The sequence below is a fragment of the Glandiceps talaboti genome, chromosome 18 (genome assembly GCF_964340395.1).
Source record: "Glandiceps talaboti chromosome 18, keGlaTala1.1, whole genome shotgun sequence".
Lineage (NCBI taxonomy): Eukaryota > Metazoa > Hemichordata > Enteropneusta > Spengelidae > Glandiceps > Glandiceps talaboti.
Genome location: NC_135566.1, coordinates 21,132,192 through 21,153,290, shown reverse-complemented (window position 1 = coordinate 21,153,290; position 21,099 = coordinate 21,132,192). Strand labels below are relative to the sequence as shown.

The 21,099-nt window shown below is 35.0% G+C and overlaps 1 protein-coding gene across 1 annotated transcript in view; it reads left to right on the top strand.

Moving 5' to 3' along the window:
- LOC144448938 (ABC transporter G family member 20-like) overlaps positions 1-21,099 on the top strand; it is a 66,201-nt gene that overhangs the window by 29,302 nt on the left and 15,800 nt on the right. Inside the window, exons 10-16 of the mRNA XM_078139320.1 lie at positions 3,466-3,631; positions 6,967-7,070; positions 8,785-8,858; positions 10,530-10,645; positions 12,240-12,310; positions 16,411-16,499; positions 16,642-16,745. Coding sequence (XP_077995446.1) covers positions 3,466-3,631; positions 6,967-7,070; positions 8,785-8,858; positions 10,530-10,645; positions 12,240-12,310; positions 16,411-16,499; positions 16,642-16,745 — 724 coding nt within the window. The remainder of the gene's footprint in view (positions 1-3,465; positions 3,632-6,966; positions 7,071-8,784; positions 8,859-10,529; positions 10,646-12,239; positions 12,311-16,410; positions 16,500-16,641; positions 16,746-21,099) is intronic.

The window sequence follows — 21,099 nt, the reverse complement described above, 5'->3', positions numbered from 1 at the left end:
TTTCAAAATTTTCTAGGGGGCAGGGAGGGGGAAACCCTCTACTGTACCCGACCCCACACTACTTTCTTGTATGTTACCACCTCAACATGTTAAAATAACATCAGAAAGCATTCTTCTTTTATCCTTGAATTTCAATAATTTCTAGGAGTACCCCCCCCCACACTGCTTCCTTGTATTTTGATTCCAATTTTACCTCATTATAATCAGTTCCACACCACTCCTAATTTTACCTCATTATAATCAGTTCCACACCACTCCTAATTTTACTTCATATTATAATCAGTTCCACAACACTCCTAATTTTACCTCATTATAATCAGTTCCACACCATTCCTAATTTTACCTCATTATAATCAGTTCCACACCACTCCTAATTTTACCTCATTATAATCAGTTCCACAACACTCCTAATTTTACCTCATATTATAATCAGTTCCACACCACTCCTAATTTTACCTCATTATAATCAGTTCCACACCACTCCTAATTTTACCTCATATTATAATCAGTTCCACACCACTCCTAATTTTACCTCATATTATAATCAGTTCCACACCACTCCTAATTTTACCTCATTATAATCAGTTCCACACCACTCCTAATTTTACCTCATATTATAATCAGTTCTACACCACTCCTAATTTTACCTCATATTATAATCAGTTCCACACCACTCCTAATTTTACCTCATTATAATCAGTTCCACACCACTCCTAATTTTACCTCATTATAATCAGTTCCACACCACTCCTAATTTTACCTCATTATAATCAGTTCCACACCACTCCTAATTTTACCTCATATTATAATCAGTTCCACACCACTCCTAATTTTACCTCATATTATAATCAGTTCCACACCACTCCTAATTTTACCTCATATTATAATCAGTTCTACACCACTCCTAATTTTACCTCATTATAATCAGTTCCACACCACTCCTAATTTTACCTCATTATAATCAGTTCCACACCACTCCTAATTTTACCTCATATTATAATCAGTTTTACACCACTCCTAATTTTACCTCATTATAATCAGTTCCACACCATTCCTAATTTTACCTCATTATAATCAGTTCTACACCACTCCTAATTTTACCTCATTATAATCAGTTCCACACCACTCCTAATTTTACCTCATTATAATCAGTTCCACACCACTCCTAATTTTACCTCATTATAATCAGTTCTACACCACTCCTAATTTTACCTCATATTATAATCAGTTCCACACCACTCCTAATTTTACCTCATATTATAATCAGTTCTACACCACTCCTAATTTTACCTCATTATAATCAGTTCTACACCATTCCCAATTTTACCTCATATTATAATCAGTTCCACACCACTCCTAATTTTACCTCATATTATAATCAGTTCCACACCACTCCTAATTTTACCTCATTATAATCAGTTCCACACCACTCCTAATTTTACCTCATTATAATCAGTTCCACACCACTCCTAATTTTACCTCATATTATAATCAGTTCCACACCACTCCTAATTTTACCTCATATTATAATCAGTTCCACACCACTCCTAATTTTACCTCATTATAATCAGTTCCACACCACTCCTAATTTTACCTCATATTATAATCAGTTCCACACCACTCCTAATTTTACCTCATTATAATCAGTTCTACACCATTCCTAATTTTACCTCATTATAATCAGTTCCACACCACTCCTTATTTTACCTCATTATAATCAGTTCCACACCACTCCTAATTAAGAGTATTCAATATCCATAAACAGCACAGTTGCAGTTGAAATGACCCGAATAAACTTGAAATCTGTGCAGGTGTAGACCAAGGAATGACATCACATTCTGGTCCCACTCACCAATTTGTATAGCTTGCAGGCTTGCTTAACTGGCATTAAACCGAACTGTGTGATGAAGTCACCAAAACATGCTCTTATCTTGGCAGTGATCATCCCAAACCACATAATCTAGCAATTGATGGCACAACTACCAATTTCAAAAGTTGTACTATCGAGGTGTTTTGGGAGACCAGCATGTTTTCCTTTTAATTTCACTGGTTTACTAACTACGTAGCAAATACTAAATACACATCAAAACTACCAGAATTACGATATTTACTTAATAAGAACTAAACTAAAGCTGGAAAATGGTAATGATGATACTCGTGCCTACCTTCATGTTCAATCACTGTCGCTAATAAGTTGACCATAGTCGACTAGACTGTACAACCATGGATGTATTAATAAATACATGGTACAACATGTGCAGTCAGGATATACTTGATGGACACTGTCTTGATGTCATACTCATTGTTAGTTGGATATCTAATTGCTCCATATACATTTCATACTTTCATTTAAAAAACTTCCGCATTTCATTGGAAATACCATGTAATGTTATTCATTTTAGATTTCTTTTTTAAAGTTTGATGTTGAAACGACAATCATAATTATGTTTGAATAAAACTGAATGAAAAATGGTAGGTATCAAACCGTCCATGCTTGGTGTTCAAACCGTCCATGCTTGGTGTGCTGTCCTCCACATATACGAAGTATTCCCCATTTTCCCCATTGTACAATCTTCATGTATTATACATCAATGGAAAGCGTACTTTCTGTACTGCAACCTTACAAAAAATATTTATTTGAAGACAAAAACACATCAAGAATAGCACTGTCAAATGATTGCTTGATGATCAAGCGACAAAATAAAACTTTTTAAGGAATTTCAGCACACAGCAAGTTAGTATATTTTGATTGTTCGTATCTGATGAACGCTTGAATCTGAAGCTGAAAATTTATAGAGCTTCTCATAGAGATGTGTACATAATTTATACATCATTTCTTAGACATGCAACATCCGATTTCTTTCAAACCTGACACAAAGGTGACATATCATATGCATGTGATATGGAACATATGCACATCAATTTGTTTTTTGATATATATAAATTTGACTGCATGGTGGCCATATTTGTAATTTAAAATCAATTTACTTCGTATAAACTCAAAAACTGTACAACACAGATACTTCATTCAAATGTATACACCATATTATCATATACAAGCTATCTTTGGAGACCTTGGCCTTTGACCTTGACCTTGGATCAAAATCAAGCCAATTCCTGCCTATCACAGACACACTGCAGTATTTACACATTGCCAATTTCTTTTAAATCATTTTTACAAGTAATATGGAAGAAAAGAACTATACACAGCATCATATTTGGTGGTCATATCACTTGCACTGAATGACAGCCATATTTGTAGTTAAAATCATTATTTTGTTTGCATTCCAATAATTATTGTGTGTAGGAACAAAAATCTGAAGTCAGTTTAAATCAGGTCTTGCCCTTACTTAATAACTTAAGGCATTCAGTTTAAATCTGAAGTCTTGCCCTTACTTAAGGCATTCAGTTTAAATCTGGTCGTAATTTAATAATTTACCGGGGTATATTTGCTCTCTCTACTAGCTTTTTGATTTTTCAGGTTGTTTTACCAGTTATTCAGGTTGTTTTATTCTGTCTTGCAATTGGTGGAACTCCACATGGACTGTCTGTTGCCATAGTGAATGAAGAACATCCCCCTACTTTCAGTCAAGTGTACTTGCAGAGTTTAAACAACCATACAATATCTCAGGTACGATAGTCAAATATCTCAACCCTAGGCCTTGTATAGATTTGTAAGTATTATATAATAAAATTATTATCAATAAATCTTAAGTATTGTGGTTAGAAACTGCGTCTTGCTTTTAATGGTCCTTGATCTCATAAAGTATATGCATGATGGACCAGTAAGACTGTGGGGGGAGGGGTGTTGGTGGTATGGTGGGTCACACCATTTTTTATACCCTCAGTACTGAAATGATATGATATAGTCACCCTGCAGTTAGGAAAGTGTACATAGCAATACTGAAATGATATGATATAGTCACCCTGCAGTTAGGAAAGTGTACATAGCAATACTGAAATGATATGATATAGTCACCCTGCAGCTAGGAAAGTGTACATAGCAATACTGAAATGATGTGATATAGTCACCCTGCAGTTAGGAAAGTGTACATAGCAATACTGAAATGATATGATATAGTCACCCTGCAGCTAGGAAAGTATACATAGCAATACTGAAATGATATGATATAGTCACCCTGCAGTTAGGAAAGTGTACATAGCAATACTGAAATGATATGATATAGTCACCCTGCAGTTAGGAAAGTGTACATAGCAATACTGAAATGATATGATATAGTCACCCTGCAGCTAGGAAAGTGTACATAGCAATACTGAAATGATATGATATAGTCACCCTGCAGTTAGGAAAGTGTACATAGCAATACTGAAATGATATGATATAGTCACCCTGCAGCTAGGAAAGTGTACATAGCAATACTGAAATGATATGATATAGTCACCCTGCAGTTAGGAAAGTGTACATAGCAATACTGAAATGATGTGATATAGTCACCCTGCAGCTAGGAAAGTGTACATAGCAATACTGAAATGATGTGATATAGTCACCCTGCAGTTAGGAAAGTGTACATAGCAATACTGAAATGATGTGATATAGTCACCCTGCAGCTAGGAAAGTGTACATAGCAATACTGAAATGATATGATATTATAGTCACCCTGCAGTTAGGAAAGTGTACATAGCAATACTGAAATGATGTGATATAGTCACCCTGCAGCTAGGAAAGTGTACATAGCAATACTGAAATGATATGATATAGTCACCCTGCAGCTAGGAAAGTGTACATAGCAATACTGAAATGATGTGATATAGTCACCCTGCAGTTAGGAAAGTGTACATAGCAATACTGAAATGATATGATATAGTCACCCTGCAGCTAGGAAAGTGTACATAGCAATACTGAAATGATATGATATAGTCACCCTGCAGTTAGGAAAGTGTACATAGCAATACTGAAATGATGTGATATAGTCACCCTGCAGCTAGGAAAGTGTACATAGCAATACTGAAATGATGTGATATAGTCCCCCTGCAGTTAGGAAAGTGTACATAGCAATACTGAAATGATATGATATAGTCACCCTGCAGCTAGGAAAGTGTACTTAGCAATACTGAAATGATATGATATAGTCACCCTGCAGCTAGGAAAGTGTACATAGCAATACTGAAATGATATGATATAGTCACCCTGCAGTTAGGAAAGTGTACATAGCAATACTGAAATGATATGATATAGTCACCCTGCAGCTAGGAAAGTGTACATAGCAATACTGAAATGATATGATATAGTCACACTGCAGTTAGGAAAGTGTACATAGCAATACTGAAATGATATGATATAGTCACCCTGCAGCTAGGAAAGTGTACTTAGCAATACTGAAATGATATGATATAGTCACCCTGCAGCTAGGAAAGTGTACTTAGCAATACTGAAATGATATGATATAGTCACCCTGCAGTTAGGAAAGTGTACATAGCAATACTGAAATGATGTGTATATTGCATGGGTAACAACAAGCCTTGGGGTGGATAAACATTTTTTTTAAATTTAATTTATCACAAACTTTCAAACTTTACAGTTGTGCTACAATGCTGTTCTAAATCAATTCTACCATGAAGAATGACAACCATAGTTAGTAGTGAAGAATTTTCAGTACTCATAGAATGAAGACATTTTCTTTTGAAGCCATGAGCTAATTATGATGGGAGATGTGTTTTGTAGGGATGATTTTGACCACGTTTATACATGATATATTAATCAAGAATGATGATCTACTGTGGTTATTCTTAAATATAGCATATGTAGTTGAACTGTTTCTAGAAAATGTTACTATTAGGGCAATAGTAACAACAGTTACTATTAAATCGTCAAATACAGTTAGAGTCTTGTTCATTGACTACTCTTCAGCATTCAACACGATACAACCTCATTTAATGCTAAATAAATTGAATGTGCTCAATGTTCCTAATTATCTACAATTATGGATATTAGATTATCTGACCGGAAGATCTCAGTATGTTCGCACCAGCTTCGAAACATCAAGCACTATTACAATTAATACAGGAGCACCTCAGGGTTGTGTGTTGTCACCTGTTCTTTTTGTTTTGTATACAAATGATTTAGCATGGGACACTGAGGGGGCAATGATTGAGAAGTATGCAGACGACTCAGCTGTTGTGGGGTTTATTTCGAGTGATGACGATCGTGAATATTTTGAGTGTATTGATTTTGTTAACACCTGGTGTAATGATAACTATTTAGATCTTAATGTGTCAAAGACGAAAGAGCTTGTATTGGACTTTAGAAGAAGACAAAATGAAAAACAACCAGTTGCGATCAATAATATGAAGGTAGAGAGAGTGTCATCATATCCATATTTAGGTTGTATGATCGACTGCAAATTGTCATTCGCACAACACGTAGAAAATCAATTGAGAAAGGTAAACAAACGAATGTATCATATAAGATCAATGAGAAAGTTAAATGTAAGTTCAAACGTAATAGCTCTGTTTTTCAACTCAACAATATCGTCTGTTATTAACTATGCTAACACCGCCTTCTATGATCTGCTATCAAACCATCTCCAAGAAGACCTCAATCGCCCTAGAAAGATCTGTAAAAGGTTACTTGATGACAGCCATGATGAACCTGTTCAGAACTCTGTGGTGTACAAAGATAAAGTTATTAAGATGGCGGATAAAATAATGAAAGATCCTAATCATCCACTTCATACAGAGTATGAATATCTTCCAAGTGGTCGTCGCCTTAGGGTTCCACGTTCTCGCACAAATAGATTTAAGCACAGTTTTGTACCAAGGTCAATCCATCTATTGAATCAGTAGCAGTCTGACGTGTGTTTATGTATATGTATGTATATGTAAAGTAAGTTGAAATAGTCTCTGTGTGTTCTTCCCTTTCCCCCTGCCAATGTACATCGAATTTCATGTAAATTTAGCATGACAATAAAGTATATATATATATATTACTCTGGTGTCTATGTACAGGTAGCCGTCTCTCACATGGATGATGCCATTGATGGTGTCAAACAAGGACATTATTGGGGAATTATTCACATGGGACAAAACTTTTCACAAGATCTTATAGCACGGTAAGATTAAATTATCCAAACACCTCAATACAATTGATAGTGGTAGAGTTATACAACAAAATGTTGTCCTGAACAACACAATCATCCTATACAATCATTTGGTCCACAACAGCACAATCATCCTATACAATCCTTTGGTCTACAACAACACAATCATCCTATACAATCCTTTGGTCTACAACAACACAATCATCCTATACAATCCTTTGGTCTACAACAACACAATCATCCTATACAATCATTTGGTCTACAACAACACAATCATCCTATACAATCCTTTGGTCTACAACAACACAATCATCCTATACAATCCTTTGGTCCACAACAACACAATCATCCTATACAATCCTTTGGTCTACAACAACACAATCATCCTATACAATCCTTTGGTCTACAACAACACAATCATCCTATACAATCCTTTGGTCTACAACAACACAATCATCCTATACAATCCTTTGGTCTACAACAACACAATCATCCTATACAATCCTTTGGTCTACAACAACACAATCATCCTATACAATCATTTGGTCCACAACAACACAATCATCCTATACAATCCTTTGGTCCACAACAACACAATCATCCTATACAATCCTTTGGTCTACAACAACACAATCATCCTATACAATCCTTTGGTCTACAACAACACAATCATCCTATACAATCATTTGGTCTACAACAACACAATCATCCTATACAATCCTTTGGTCCACAACAACACAATCATCCTATACAATCATTTGGTCCACAACAACACAATCATCCTATACAATCCTTTGGTCTACAACAACACAATCATCCTATACAATCCTTTGGTCTACAACAACACAATCATCCTATACAATCCTTTGGTCTACAACAGCACAATCATCCTATACAATCCTTTGGTCTACAACAACACAATCATCCTATACAATCCTTTGGTCTACAACAACACAATCATCCTATACAATCCTTAGGTCCACAACAACACAATCATCCTATACAATCCTTTGGTCTACAACAGCACAATCATCCTATACAATCATTTGGTCTACAACAACACAATCATCCTATACAATCCTTTGGTCTACAACAACACAATCATCCTATACAGTCATTTGGTCTACAACAACACAATCATCCTATACAATCATTTGGTCTACAACAACACAATCATCCTATACAATCCTTTGGTCTACAACAACACAATCATCCTATACAATCCTTAGGTCCACAACAACACAATCATCCTATACAATCATTTGGTCCACAACAACACAATCATCCTATACAATCATTTGGTCTACAACAACACAATCATCCTATACAATCCTTTGGTCTACAACAACACAATCATCCTATACAATCCTTTGGTCTACAACAACACAATCATCCTATACAATCCTTTGGTCTACAACAGCACAATCATCCTATACAATCCTTTGGTCTACAACAACACAATCATCCTATACAATCCTTTGGTCTACAACAACACAATCATCCTATACAATCCTTTGGTCCACAACAACACAATCATCCTATACAATCATTTGGTCTACAACAACACAATCATCCACAATCATCTGAAGAAGACATTCATAGAATTCACCCTTCTTTAATCAAATATTAATATTAAATGTACAATTATAGTTTATTTTCTGGTATGAATGTTTTGCTGTACTGGTTCAGAAACTAATCATAATATTGTTTTTGTATTTTTACACAGATATGAGCAAGGACTGCATGTTGATAATGCCACCATTAATGGCAGTTCTATTAAAGTGACATTAGATATGACAAGTAAGTAAGTGAACTGGATTATGGGCTGAAATTAAGACATTAGCTCTGTCCACACTGATATACATAAGTCTCAAATTAAGACATTAGCTGTGTTCACACTGATATATGTAAGTCTCAAATTAAGACAGTAGCTATGTTCACACAAGGGCTTGAGGCAACAATTCTGATGTCTATAATTACAATATTGAATAACGCCATATAGACAACATCAACAAGTTCTGTCAAGTTCTTGTTTATCATTATATTCAGTATCTTGAATCGCTAATTAATATATAATTATAATACACAGAGAAATACATATACTTAACTTGATCGAATCGTGCTGGAATACAAATAGAATATACGGGACACTGCTGTGGAGTGTACTGATTGAATAGCGCCCCCAACGGTCGTAGAATTTACTTCTCTGTCTTGTCGCGCGATTGCGAGATCGAATGATTCAAATCTTGGATTTGAAAATTCAACCTCCACGAGCTCAGCATTTGCTAAAAAAGAAGGGGTAGGACACTTTGGTGTTCTTTTTTGTCGTAAGCTTGAAACCACATCGCCCTCGATCACGGACGCTTTCTGTTTCGGGCAAACTTACGAGTATACGGTCAAATGATGTTGTTATGTTTTCTCTTTCATTCAAAGGTATATTTTGAAGAGACACAGATATGACGACTAATGTTTAATGATTATTTTTACGTAATTTTATGAAAATAATATAGACCGCAATTGACTGTGTGTTCGAGCCTACCGCAACTCTACGGCACTAAATATTGATTAAACCAAGATATTATCAATTGTGTTTTTGTTTATATCCCTCGCAAAATACGCACCGTTTCGGAGCTTCAGTTCATATAATATGCTGTTTTGGCAATCTGTTTTACTGTCCCGCCAACGCCACAATGTACTGCAACATGCGAAATATATACCTCACCACAAGAGGGCAGCAGGTAGTATCAAGCTTTGAGAGAAAATTCATGGGTCACCTGTTCGATTTGAAGCATCCTGATAGGTTTATTCAATGCTGTGTCCTACCCCTCTGTATTACAAGTTTAAGCAAGGAATACGTTTGAGCTCGAGCACGCCAAGCAGCGGAGCGCGTCAGCTGTCGCGAGCGCATTAAGCGTCGATTTTGCACCACGTCTATCCGTATACTTTCTTTTTTCTTTATTCTTTTTTGGAGTCTTCCATATTTATATAAACTTTTTTTCTGCGATTATTATAAAAAAATTGTTTCATTTTTTAAAAGACCAGAAAGTGTACAAGTACATACATATAATATTTTTAATCATTCCATTTCTGGCCTTATACCCAAAATAACAATGAGTTTATTAAAATACACTATAAATAAAGAAGTAAGTATGTAAATGTGACTCATAGCTAACTTGAGCCTTTATTACCTGTATGACATCATTATCATTTTCGACTTTCACCAGTATTATTGCCTCATGCCCCTGGTTCACACTGACGTACATAAGTCTCAAATTAAGACATTAGCTGTGTTCACACTGATATTCATAAGTCTCAAATTAAGACATTAGCTCTGTTCACACTGACGTACATAAGTCTCAAATTAGCTGTGTTCAAACAAACATGGATACTTTCAGGACAAGGACAGAATATACATGTTAGAATATGTGACATCATTTCACACACACCAATGTTTTGTGGCTTACTTTACAGATGAGCAAATAGCAGTCACATTAACACAGGAAACACTTCAAGCATATCAAAAGTTTGCTGATGTCATCCTGCAAGCAATTGGTGCCAATCCACTACTAGCACAATTACCAGTTGTAGTAAGTATACTTTATGTTCCACCATTAAATGACTTAGTTTGGTATGCACATTACCAGTTGTAGTAAGTATATATTTCACCATTAAATGACTTAGTTTGGTATGCACATTACCAGTTGTAGTAAGTATATATTTCACCATTAAATGACTTAGTTTGGTATGCACATTACCAGTTGTAGTAAGTATATATTTCACCATTAAATGACTTAGTTTGGTATGCACATTACCAGTTGTAGTAAGTATATATTTCACCATTAAATGACTTAGTTTGGTATGTACAATTACCAGTTGTAGTAAGTATATGTTCCACCATTAAATGACTTAGTTTGGTATGCACATTACCAGTTGTAGTAAGTATATATTTCACCATTAAATGACTTAGTTTGGTATGCACATTACCAGTTGTAGTAAGTATATATTCCACCATTAAATGACTTAGTTTGGTATGTACAATTACAACTAGGAACATAACCCAATCACAGGCCATATGGATGACACGTAGGTATTTATTTTAGGTTTTTGATTGTTAAAGAAAAACATTCCTATAATTTCCTACTTGGAAAAATAATGTAAAAACAACCTTGACTAACTTGATGAAAATGGGATGAACTTGTTAGACAAGGTCTCAAAATGCTTGTCCCTGTAACCTTATAGAGTTGAAAAGAGGCTTCCAAGGTAGCTGAATATAAAAGTGAAGAAGAGACTCCCTAGGTAGCTGAAACTTAAAATGGAAAAGGGGCTCTCTAGGTAGATAAAGCTAAAAGTGAAGAAGAGACTCCCTAGGTAGCAAGAGCTAAAAATGGAAAAGAGACTCCCTAGGTAGATAAAGCAAAAAGTGAAGAAGAGACTCCCTAGGTAGCTGAAACTTAAAATGGAAAAGAGACTCCCTAGGTAGATAAAGCTAAAAGTGAAGAAGAGACTACCTTGGTAGCAAGAGCTAAAAATGGAAAAGAGACTCCCTAGGTAGATAAAGCAAAAAGTGAAGAAGAGACTCCCTAGGTAGCTGAAACTTAAAATGGAAAAGGGCTCCCTAGGTAGATAAAGCTAAAAGTGAAGAAGAGACTACCTTGGTAGCAAGAGCTAAAATGGAAAAGAGACTCCCTAGGTAGATAAAGCTAAAAGTGAAGAAGAGACTCCCTAGGTAGCAAGAGCTAAAAATGGAAAAGAGACTCCCTAGGTAGATAAAGCAAAAAGTGAAGAAGAGACTCCCTAGGTAGCTGAAACTTAAAATGGAAAAGGGGCTCCCTAGGTAGATAAAGCAAAAAGTGAAGAAGAGACTACCTTGGTAGCAAGAGCTAAATATGGTAGCCGAAACTAAAAGTGGGGAAGAGGCTCCCCAGATACTACAGCTAAAAGACTAGTGATGAAAACAGAAATGTTTGACTTGGAGTTCAAATGAATTCCATATGTTTGTATTTATACTGAGTTTTGAGCTGGTCAATTAATTTCTCTACTCATATAATCATGTCACATGACCTCTATGGCATTTGTAAGTATTTATCTTAAGAAAAATTAACAAAAATTGGAACATGAGATTCAAGTCAAGATGTGCAATTCTAAAATGATTTTATATTAAATTTCCTATTTTTTCTCTAGTTTATGGACCCTATCTATGGAAGTCTTGATTCAACGTTTACTGACTTTATGGCACCAGGTGTCATTCTAAGGTAAGATTTATCGACCATTTCTGCCATAGTGCAACTTTATCTTTTTTCATGTATTCCTCATGCCTTGACCAACTCCAGTTTTCACTCTGACAGAAAAATACTACTATAACAGAAAATGGCAAAATGTTAAACAGAATATGTCTGGAGTATATACTTATAACATTTACAAGGTTATATTGAGAGCCATGAGTAAGAAGTATGAGGGTGTTTCAGTATGTGTGGTCATTGAGTTAGATATATCACATTGTTGGTATGATATTGACTTTGTTATCACATTGTAGGTTTGATATAGACTTTGTTATTCATAGGTTTGATATAGACTTTGTTATCACATTGTAGGTTTGATATTGACGTTGTTATCACATTGTAGGTTTGATATAGACTTTGTTATCACATTGTAGGTTTGATATAGACTTTGTTATCACATTGTAGGTTTGATATAGACTTTGTTATCACATTCTAGGTTTGATATAGACTTTGTTATCACATTGTAGGTTTGATATAGACTTTGTTATTCATAGGTTTGATATACGGTAGACTGTGTTGTCATGCAGTCTAAGAATGCCCTATACAATGTGACTAATATAGTTTCTTAGTCTAAAGGCCCAGTTACATGATGAAACTCATGAAGCAATTCGTCGAATGTGACAAGGCTAGCAACTGCGATGGAGCGCGTACACGAAGCAACTAGTTGCATGGTGAGTCGCAAGAGCTAACTGTTGCACATGCGTAGATCTATAAAAGTTACAGGTCATATATAGAGGGCAAGTCTTCTGGCGGCAGGAACTTGGCAGAAATGCTATAAAATTGCTCATATTTACGAATAAAATGACTGAAACTTGTTGACGAATTGCGTGGTGCGTTGCTTGTCGAATTGCATCATGTAACTGGGCCTTTAGAATACCCTATACAATGACTAATGATAGTTTCTTACTCTAAGTCTAAGAATACCCTGTAATACAGTGTGACTAATGATAGTTTCTTAGTCTAAGAATACCCTATACAATGACTAATGATAATTTCTTAGTCTAAGAGTGTGACTAATGATAGTTTCTTAGTCTAAGAATACCCTGTAATACAGTGTGACTAATGGTAGTTTCTTAGTCTAAGAATACCCTATACAATGTGACTAATGATAGTTTCTTAGTCTAAGAATACCCTGTAATACAGTGTGACTAATGGTAGTTTCTTGGTCTAAGAATACCCTGTAATACAGTGTGACTAATGGTAGTTTCTTAGTCTAAGAATACCCTATACAATGTGACTAATGATAGTTTCTTAGTCTAAGAATACCCTGTAATACAGTGTGACTAATGGTAGTTTCTTAGTCTAAGAATACCCTGTAATACAGTGTGACTAATGGTAGTTTCTTAGTCTAAGAATACCCTATACAATGTGACTAATGATAGTTTCTTAGTCTAAGAATACCCTGTAATACAGTGTGACTAATGGTAGTTTCTTAGTCTAAGAATACCCTATATATCAGGGCTCGAAATTCGTTTTTTTTCTTGGTAGCCCACGTGGGCTACCATCATTTAAATTTGGTAGCCCGAGAGCAGTGACTGGTAGCCCATATGCATGCATTCCTAAATTAATGGTGTTTGTGTATACATGTAACTATACGATGTATTGAATTCGATGATTGATTGAATAACTTGAGAGGTCACGTTAACACGTTATGTGTGTGTATTTCACGCCATATTTGACATTGGGGATGCAATTTTTTGCATGTATGTGTCTCTGGGGACGTGTCATAAAGAGGGGACATATGAGGCTTATTGTTAGCAAACAACGTTCGGTTATCCAGGGCGGTTATCATTGGAAATGAAAAATAAGACATCTAGTCGCAGTTGTTGTTGTAACTATTAGCTAAATCTCTTGGTGCAGTGTGACCTGTAAAATTTGAATATGATTCAACGTATGGAAAACGTATAAACAGTTTCATAAGCCCCATGGCCATTTCCTGATGTGGAGACTACGTCTTGGGTAGTTTAGAAACTATGTGCTATTATCATTATCTATCCACGTGATTGGTTACTTATTAACAGACGGGTTAGACAGGTTTTGTATCAATACCTGACGGCCATTACGGCAAAGCCCCTTCCATTCATGGGCGAAGAGATAATCAGAGTCTAAGACTACATCAGTAGACGGTCCTTGCTGAAAACTTCACTCAGATAAATTCAAACCATCACGTCACCATTTCATTCTCACTAAAACTTCAACTTTCTTTTGAGCTTTGCTACTACTACTAGATCGAATGCATTACGTGAATTTTACCATTCACCACTGCATGCTCTATGGGGTTGCGTGAGCGTGGTTTACACACGGAATGTTTTAGGCATCGTTCAAGAATAAACAAATCTGTAGGACAGGTGTATACCAAGTTAACAGTTCTCATCAGCAGCATAAGATTCTATCAAACACCATTAAAACTGTGTCTCTGTCAAGTTGAAAGTTAAAGCTGTCATAATAATGGAATTTAGTTCCTGTAGTGCTGTACCGACTGTACTCTGACTCCGAGAAGAGCCCGAAGGGTTCGGGCCGGAGAGCATATTTCCAGAGAGTGATTACCATGGAAAATTGAAAGTACAGAAAGATAACATTAAATCGCTATACAGAATATTGTTGCATATAAATGTTTTGTTGTGACATTTTGGAAGTACAAGCTGTGTATACGATGTATGGAAGAATGACGTGTACAGCAGCCTGAGCAGGTGTACAGTGTACGTGTATTTCATCATGTGCATTTGATATACCATGTAGTGTGGATGCAAATTTGGAAAAGACGCACTGATTTTGACGCTAATTTTGGCGAGAACACGTCCCACAGGACTGCGACCTCAGAGGCCTCCGGCCCGGGAAGGCGTCGGAATCAGGCTGTCACAGTTTCATTCAAAACTTAGTAGCCCAACGGGGCTACCACTCACATAATTTGGTAGCCCAGAGACAAACATTGGTAGTCTGTGGACGCGGGACTACCGCGAATTTCGAGCCCTGCTATACAATGTGACTAATGATAGTTTCTTAGTCTAAGAATACCCTATACAATGTGACTAATGGTAGTTTCTTAGTCTAAGAATACCCTATACAATGTGACTAATGATAGTTTCTTAGTCTAAGAATACCCTGTAATAGTGTGACTAATGATAGTTTCTTAGTCTAAGAATACCCTGTAATACAGTGTGACTAATGGTAGTTTCTTAGTCTAAGAATACCCTGTAATACAGTGTGACTAATGGTAGTTTCTTAGTCTAAGAATACCCTGTAATACAGTGTGACTAATGGTAGTTTCTTAGTCTAAGAATACCCTATACAATGTGACTAATGATAGTTTCTTAGTCTAAGAATACCCTATACAATGTGACTAATGATAGTTTCTTAGTCTAAGAATACCCTGTAATACAGTGTGACTAATGATAGTTTCTTAGTCTAAGAATACCCTGTAATACAGTGTGACTAGTGATAGTTTCTTAGTCTAAGAATACCCTGTAATACAGTGTGACTAATAATAGTTTCTTAGTCTAAGAATATCCTGTAATACAATGTGACTAATAATAGTTTCTTAGTCTAAGAATACCCTGTAATACAGTGTGACTACTGATAGTTTCTTAGTCTAAGAATACCCTGTAATACAATGTGACTAATGGTAGTTTCTTAGTCTAAGAATACCCTGTAATACAGTGTGACTAATGATAGTTTCTTAGTCTAAGAATACCCTGTAATACAGTGTGACTAATGATAGTTTCTTAGTCTAAGAATACCCTGTAATACAATGTGACTAATGATAGTTTCTTAGTCTAAGAATACCCTGTAATACAGTGTGACTAGTGATAGTTTCCCTTTAGTACAAAATACCCTATAAAATATGACTAATGAATTCAAACAAATAATGTTGATACTGAAAATAGCCAAAGACATTTATTATCAGGGGTATATTTTTAAACATACTAATACAGAATGATACAGATTTTTAGTTATTGACAATTTTACAGTAATATTTTCACACTTTTTTTTTCAAAAAGACCTCCTGATCATGTTGTTCTGAGTGTTGTTTACACAATGACTCATAATGATTATATTTACTCATTGCATTTCAGTATAACCTATTTCTTAGCTGTTGGTTTGACTGCATTGTCACTAATTATTGAAAGAAAGGAAGGGTTATTGGACCGTATTTGGGTGGCAGGTTAGTCTTTATATTTATATTGATATCAAAGTCATCCATAGTGGCTGTGTTTTATATTAATTTTCTTTCAGAGTCTGTTTGTTGGCTGAAGTCTGTGATTGTGTAATATGATCACTGTCATTTATGTGTTCTTATTTAACAGGTGTAAGTTCAGTAGAACTAATGATTGGTCATATTATGACTCAGTTTATTACTATGTTTCTCCAAATCACCTTGGAGTTAGTGTTTATCCTGGCAGTGTTCAAGGTTAGTCCACTTTAATCTCTATACAAATCTTTGATATGCAAATTAGGTCTAAAAATGTGACGTTTTGGTCAAAAGTCTATAATTCCAAAACTGCTGTGTGTTTACATGAAGATAAAGAATTGTTCATGACATGATGATTCCATCAGTGATATGGAAATTAGGTTTAAAAATGTCTTTTACGTCAAAAGATAATATAATTCCAAAACTACTGCGTAGATAGTGTTGAGATTTGTTGGGCACAATCTCAGTGGTGTTTAGATTAAAAATTATTCATGACATGATGATCTAATCAGTGATATGCAAATTAGGGCTAAAAATGTGTCTTTTTGGTCAAAAATATTAATTACAAAACTACTGAGCAGATTGGGCTGAAATTTGGTAGGAATATCCTTAGGGATGTTGAGCTTAGGAAATGTTCATGACATGATGGTCCTATCAATGATATGCAAATTAGATCTAAAAATGTGTCTTTTTGGTCAAAAGTAGCAGATGGAGCTGAGATTTTGTAGGAATGTTCTTAGGGATGTTTAATTTAGATTAAGAAATATTTATGACATGATATTCCCATCAGTGATATGGAAATAAAGGCTGAAAATGTGTCTTGTTGGTCAAAAAATCTATAATTCCAAAACTACTGAGCAGATTTGGATGAAATTTAATGGAGATTTGTAGATGAAGCTGTATTCACAACATGATCATCCCATCAGCAATATGCAAATTTAGTCTAAAAAATCCCAATTTTGGTCAATACCATATGTCTTGAAAACTACATCATAAATTGGGCTGAAACTTGGTGGGGATGTTGGTGGGTAGCCAAGTGACTGAAGATTCCAAAAATGTATGCAAATATGCCTAGCAACAAGACCATGCCCATAGCAACAGCCAAATACAGTTGTGCTACAATGCTATTGCCGTGTTTTTTTTATTTGGCCTAACTGTTACATATTTATATCATGCTGAAGTTTTGTTGCTATGTCCAGGTATTTATTGTCAGGAAAGCATTATTATAATCTTCTATTTTATAAAAGATCTCATTAAATTTGCAGGTCACATTTACAAAACAGTTGTTTCCAGTATAAAATAATGAATGCATCAATATGAGTAACTGTGACACCCCTTGTGTGTGCACCCCTTGCATAAAGTCTCTGTCAGTGATCAAGAATTAATTTACCTCATTGACTCTATACCTCATATACACCATAGTATCAACTTCATTCTTACAATTCACCACGTGTTGGTTAATTCTTACAATTCACCATGTGTTGGTTAATTCTTACAATTCACCATGTGTTGGTTAATTCTTACAGTTCACCATGTGTTGGTTAATTCTTACAATTCACCATGTGTTGGTTAATTCTTACAGTTCACCATGTGTTGGTTAATTCTTACAATTCACCATGTGTTGGTTAATTCTTACAATTCACCATGTGTTGGTTAATTCTTACAATTCACCATGTGTTGGTTAATTCTTACAATTCACCATGTGTTGGTTAATTCTTACAGTTCACCATGTGTTGGTTAATTCTTACAATTCACCACGTGTTGGTTAATTCTTACAGTTCACCATGTGTTGGTTAATTCTTACAGTTCACCATGTGTTGGTTAATTCTTACAGTTCACCACGTGTTGGTTAATTCTTACAATTCACCATGTGTTGGTTAATTCTTACAATTCACCATGTGTTGGTTAATTCTTACAGTTCACCATGTGTTGGTTAATTCTTACAATTCACCATGTGTTGGTTAATTCTTACAGTTCACCATGTGTTGGTTAATTCTTACAATTCACCATGTGTTGGTTAATTCTTACAATTCACCATGTGTTGGTTAATTCTTACAGTTCACCATGTGTTGGTTAATTCTTACAATTCACCATGTGTTGGTTAATTCTTACAGTTCACCATGTGTTGGTTAATTCTTACAATTCACCATGTGTTGGTTAATTCTTACAATTCACCATGTGTTGGTTAATTCTTACAGTTCACCATGTGTTGGTTAATTCTTACAGTTCACCATGTGTTGGTTAATTCTTACAGTTCACCATATGTTGGTTAATTCTTACAATTCACCATGTGTTGGTTAATTCTTACAATTCACCATGTGTTGGTTAATTCTTACAATTCACCATGTGTTGGTTAATTCTTACAATTCACCATGTGTTGGTTAATTCCTACAATTCACCATGTGTTGGTTAATTCTTACAATTCACCATGTGTTGGTTAATTCTTACAATTCACCATGTGTTGGTTAATTCTTACAATTCACCACGTGTTGGTTAATTCTTACAATTCATCATGTGTTGGTTAATTCTTACAATTCATCATGTGTTGGTTAATTCTTACAATTCACCATGTGTTGGTTAATTCTTACAATTCACCATGTGTTGGTTAATTCTTACAATTCACCATGTGTTGGTTAATTCTTACAGTTCACCATGTGTTGGTTAATTCTTACAATTCACCATGTGTTGGTTAATTCTTACAGTTCACCATGTGTTGGTTAATTCTTACAATTCACCATGTGTTGGTTAATTCTTACAGTTCACCATGTGTTGGTTAATTCTTACAGTTCACCATGTGTTGGTTAATTCTTACAATTCACCATATGTTGGTTAATTCTTACAGTTCACCATGTGTTGGTTAATTCTTACAGTTCACCATGTGTTGGTTAATTCTTACAGTTCACCATGTGTTGGTTAATTCTTACAGTTCACCATGTGTTGGTTAATTCTTACAGTTCACCATGTGTTGGTTAATTCTTACAATTCACCATATGTTGGTTAATTCTTACAGTTCACCATGTGTTGGTTAATTCTTACAGTTCACCATGTGTTGGTTAATTCTTACAATTCACCATGTGTTGGTTAATTCTTACAGTTCACCATGTGTTGGTTAATTCTTACAGTTCACCATATGTTGGTTAATTCTTACAATTCACCATGTGTTGGTTAATTCTTACAGTTCACCATGTGTTGGTTAATTCTTACAATTCACCATGTGTTGGTTAATTCTTACAGTTCACCATGTGTTGGTTAATTCTTACAATTCACCATGTGTTGGTTAATTCTTACAATTCACCATGTGTTGGTTAATTCTTACAGTTCACCATGTGTTGGTTAATTCTTACAGTTCACCATGTGTTGGTTAATTCTTACAATTCACCATGTGTTGGTTAATTCTTACAGTTCACCATGTGTTGGTTAATTCTTACAATTCACCATGTGTTGGTTAATTCTTACAATTCACCATGTGTTGGTTAATTCTTACAGTTCACCATGTGTTGGTTAATTCTTACAGTTCACCATATGTTGGTTAATTCTTACAATTCACCATGTGTTGGTTAATTCTTACAGTTCACCATGTGTTGGTTAATTCTTACAATTCACCATGTGTTGGTTAATTCTTACAGTTCACCATGTGTTGGTTAATTCTTACAATTCACCATGTGTTGGTTAATTCTTACAATTCACCATGTGTTGGTTAATTCTTACAATTCACCATGTGTTGGTTAATTCTTACAGTTCACCATGTGTTGGTTAATTCTTACAATTCACCATGTGTTGGTTAATTCTTACAGTTCACCATGTGTTGGTTAATTCTTACAATTCACCATGTGTTGGTTAATTCTTACAGTTCACCATGTGTTGGTTAATTCTTACAATTTACCATGTGTTGGTTAATTCTTACAATTCATCATGTGTTGGTTAATTCTTACAATTCATCATGTGTTGGTTAATTCTTACAATTCACCATGTGTTGGTTAATTCTTACAGTTCACCATGTGTTGGTTAATTCTTACAATTCACCATGTGTTGGTTAATTCTTACAGTTCACCATGTGTTGGTTAATTCTTACAATTCACCATGTGTTGGTTAATTCTTACAGTTCACCATGTGTTGGTTAATTCTTACAGTTCACCATATGTTGGTTAATTCTTACAATTCACCATGTGTTGGTTAATTCTTACAGTTCACCATGTGTTGGTTAATTCTTACAATTCACCATGTGTTGGTTAATTCTTACAGTTCACCATGTGTTGGTTAATTCTTACAATTCACCATGTGTTGGTTAATTCTTACAATTCACCATGTGTTGGTTAATTCTTACAATTCACCATGTGTTGGTTAATTCTTACAGTTCACCATGTGTTGGTTAATTCTTACAATTCACCATGTGTTGGTTAATTCTTACAGTTCACCATGTGTTGGTTAATTCTTACAATTCACCATGTGTTGGTTAATTCTTACAGTTCACCATGTGTTGGTTAATTCTTACAATTCACCATGTGTTGGTTAATTCTTACAATTCACCATGTGTTGGTTAATTCTTACAATTCACCATGTGTTGGTTAATTCT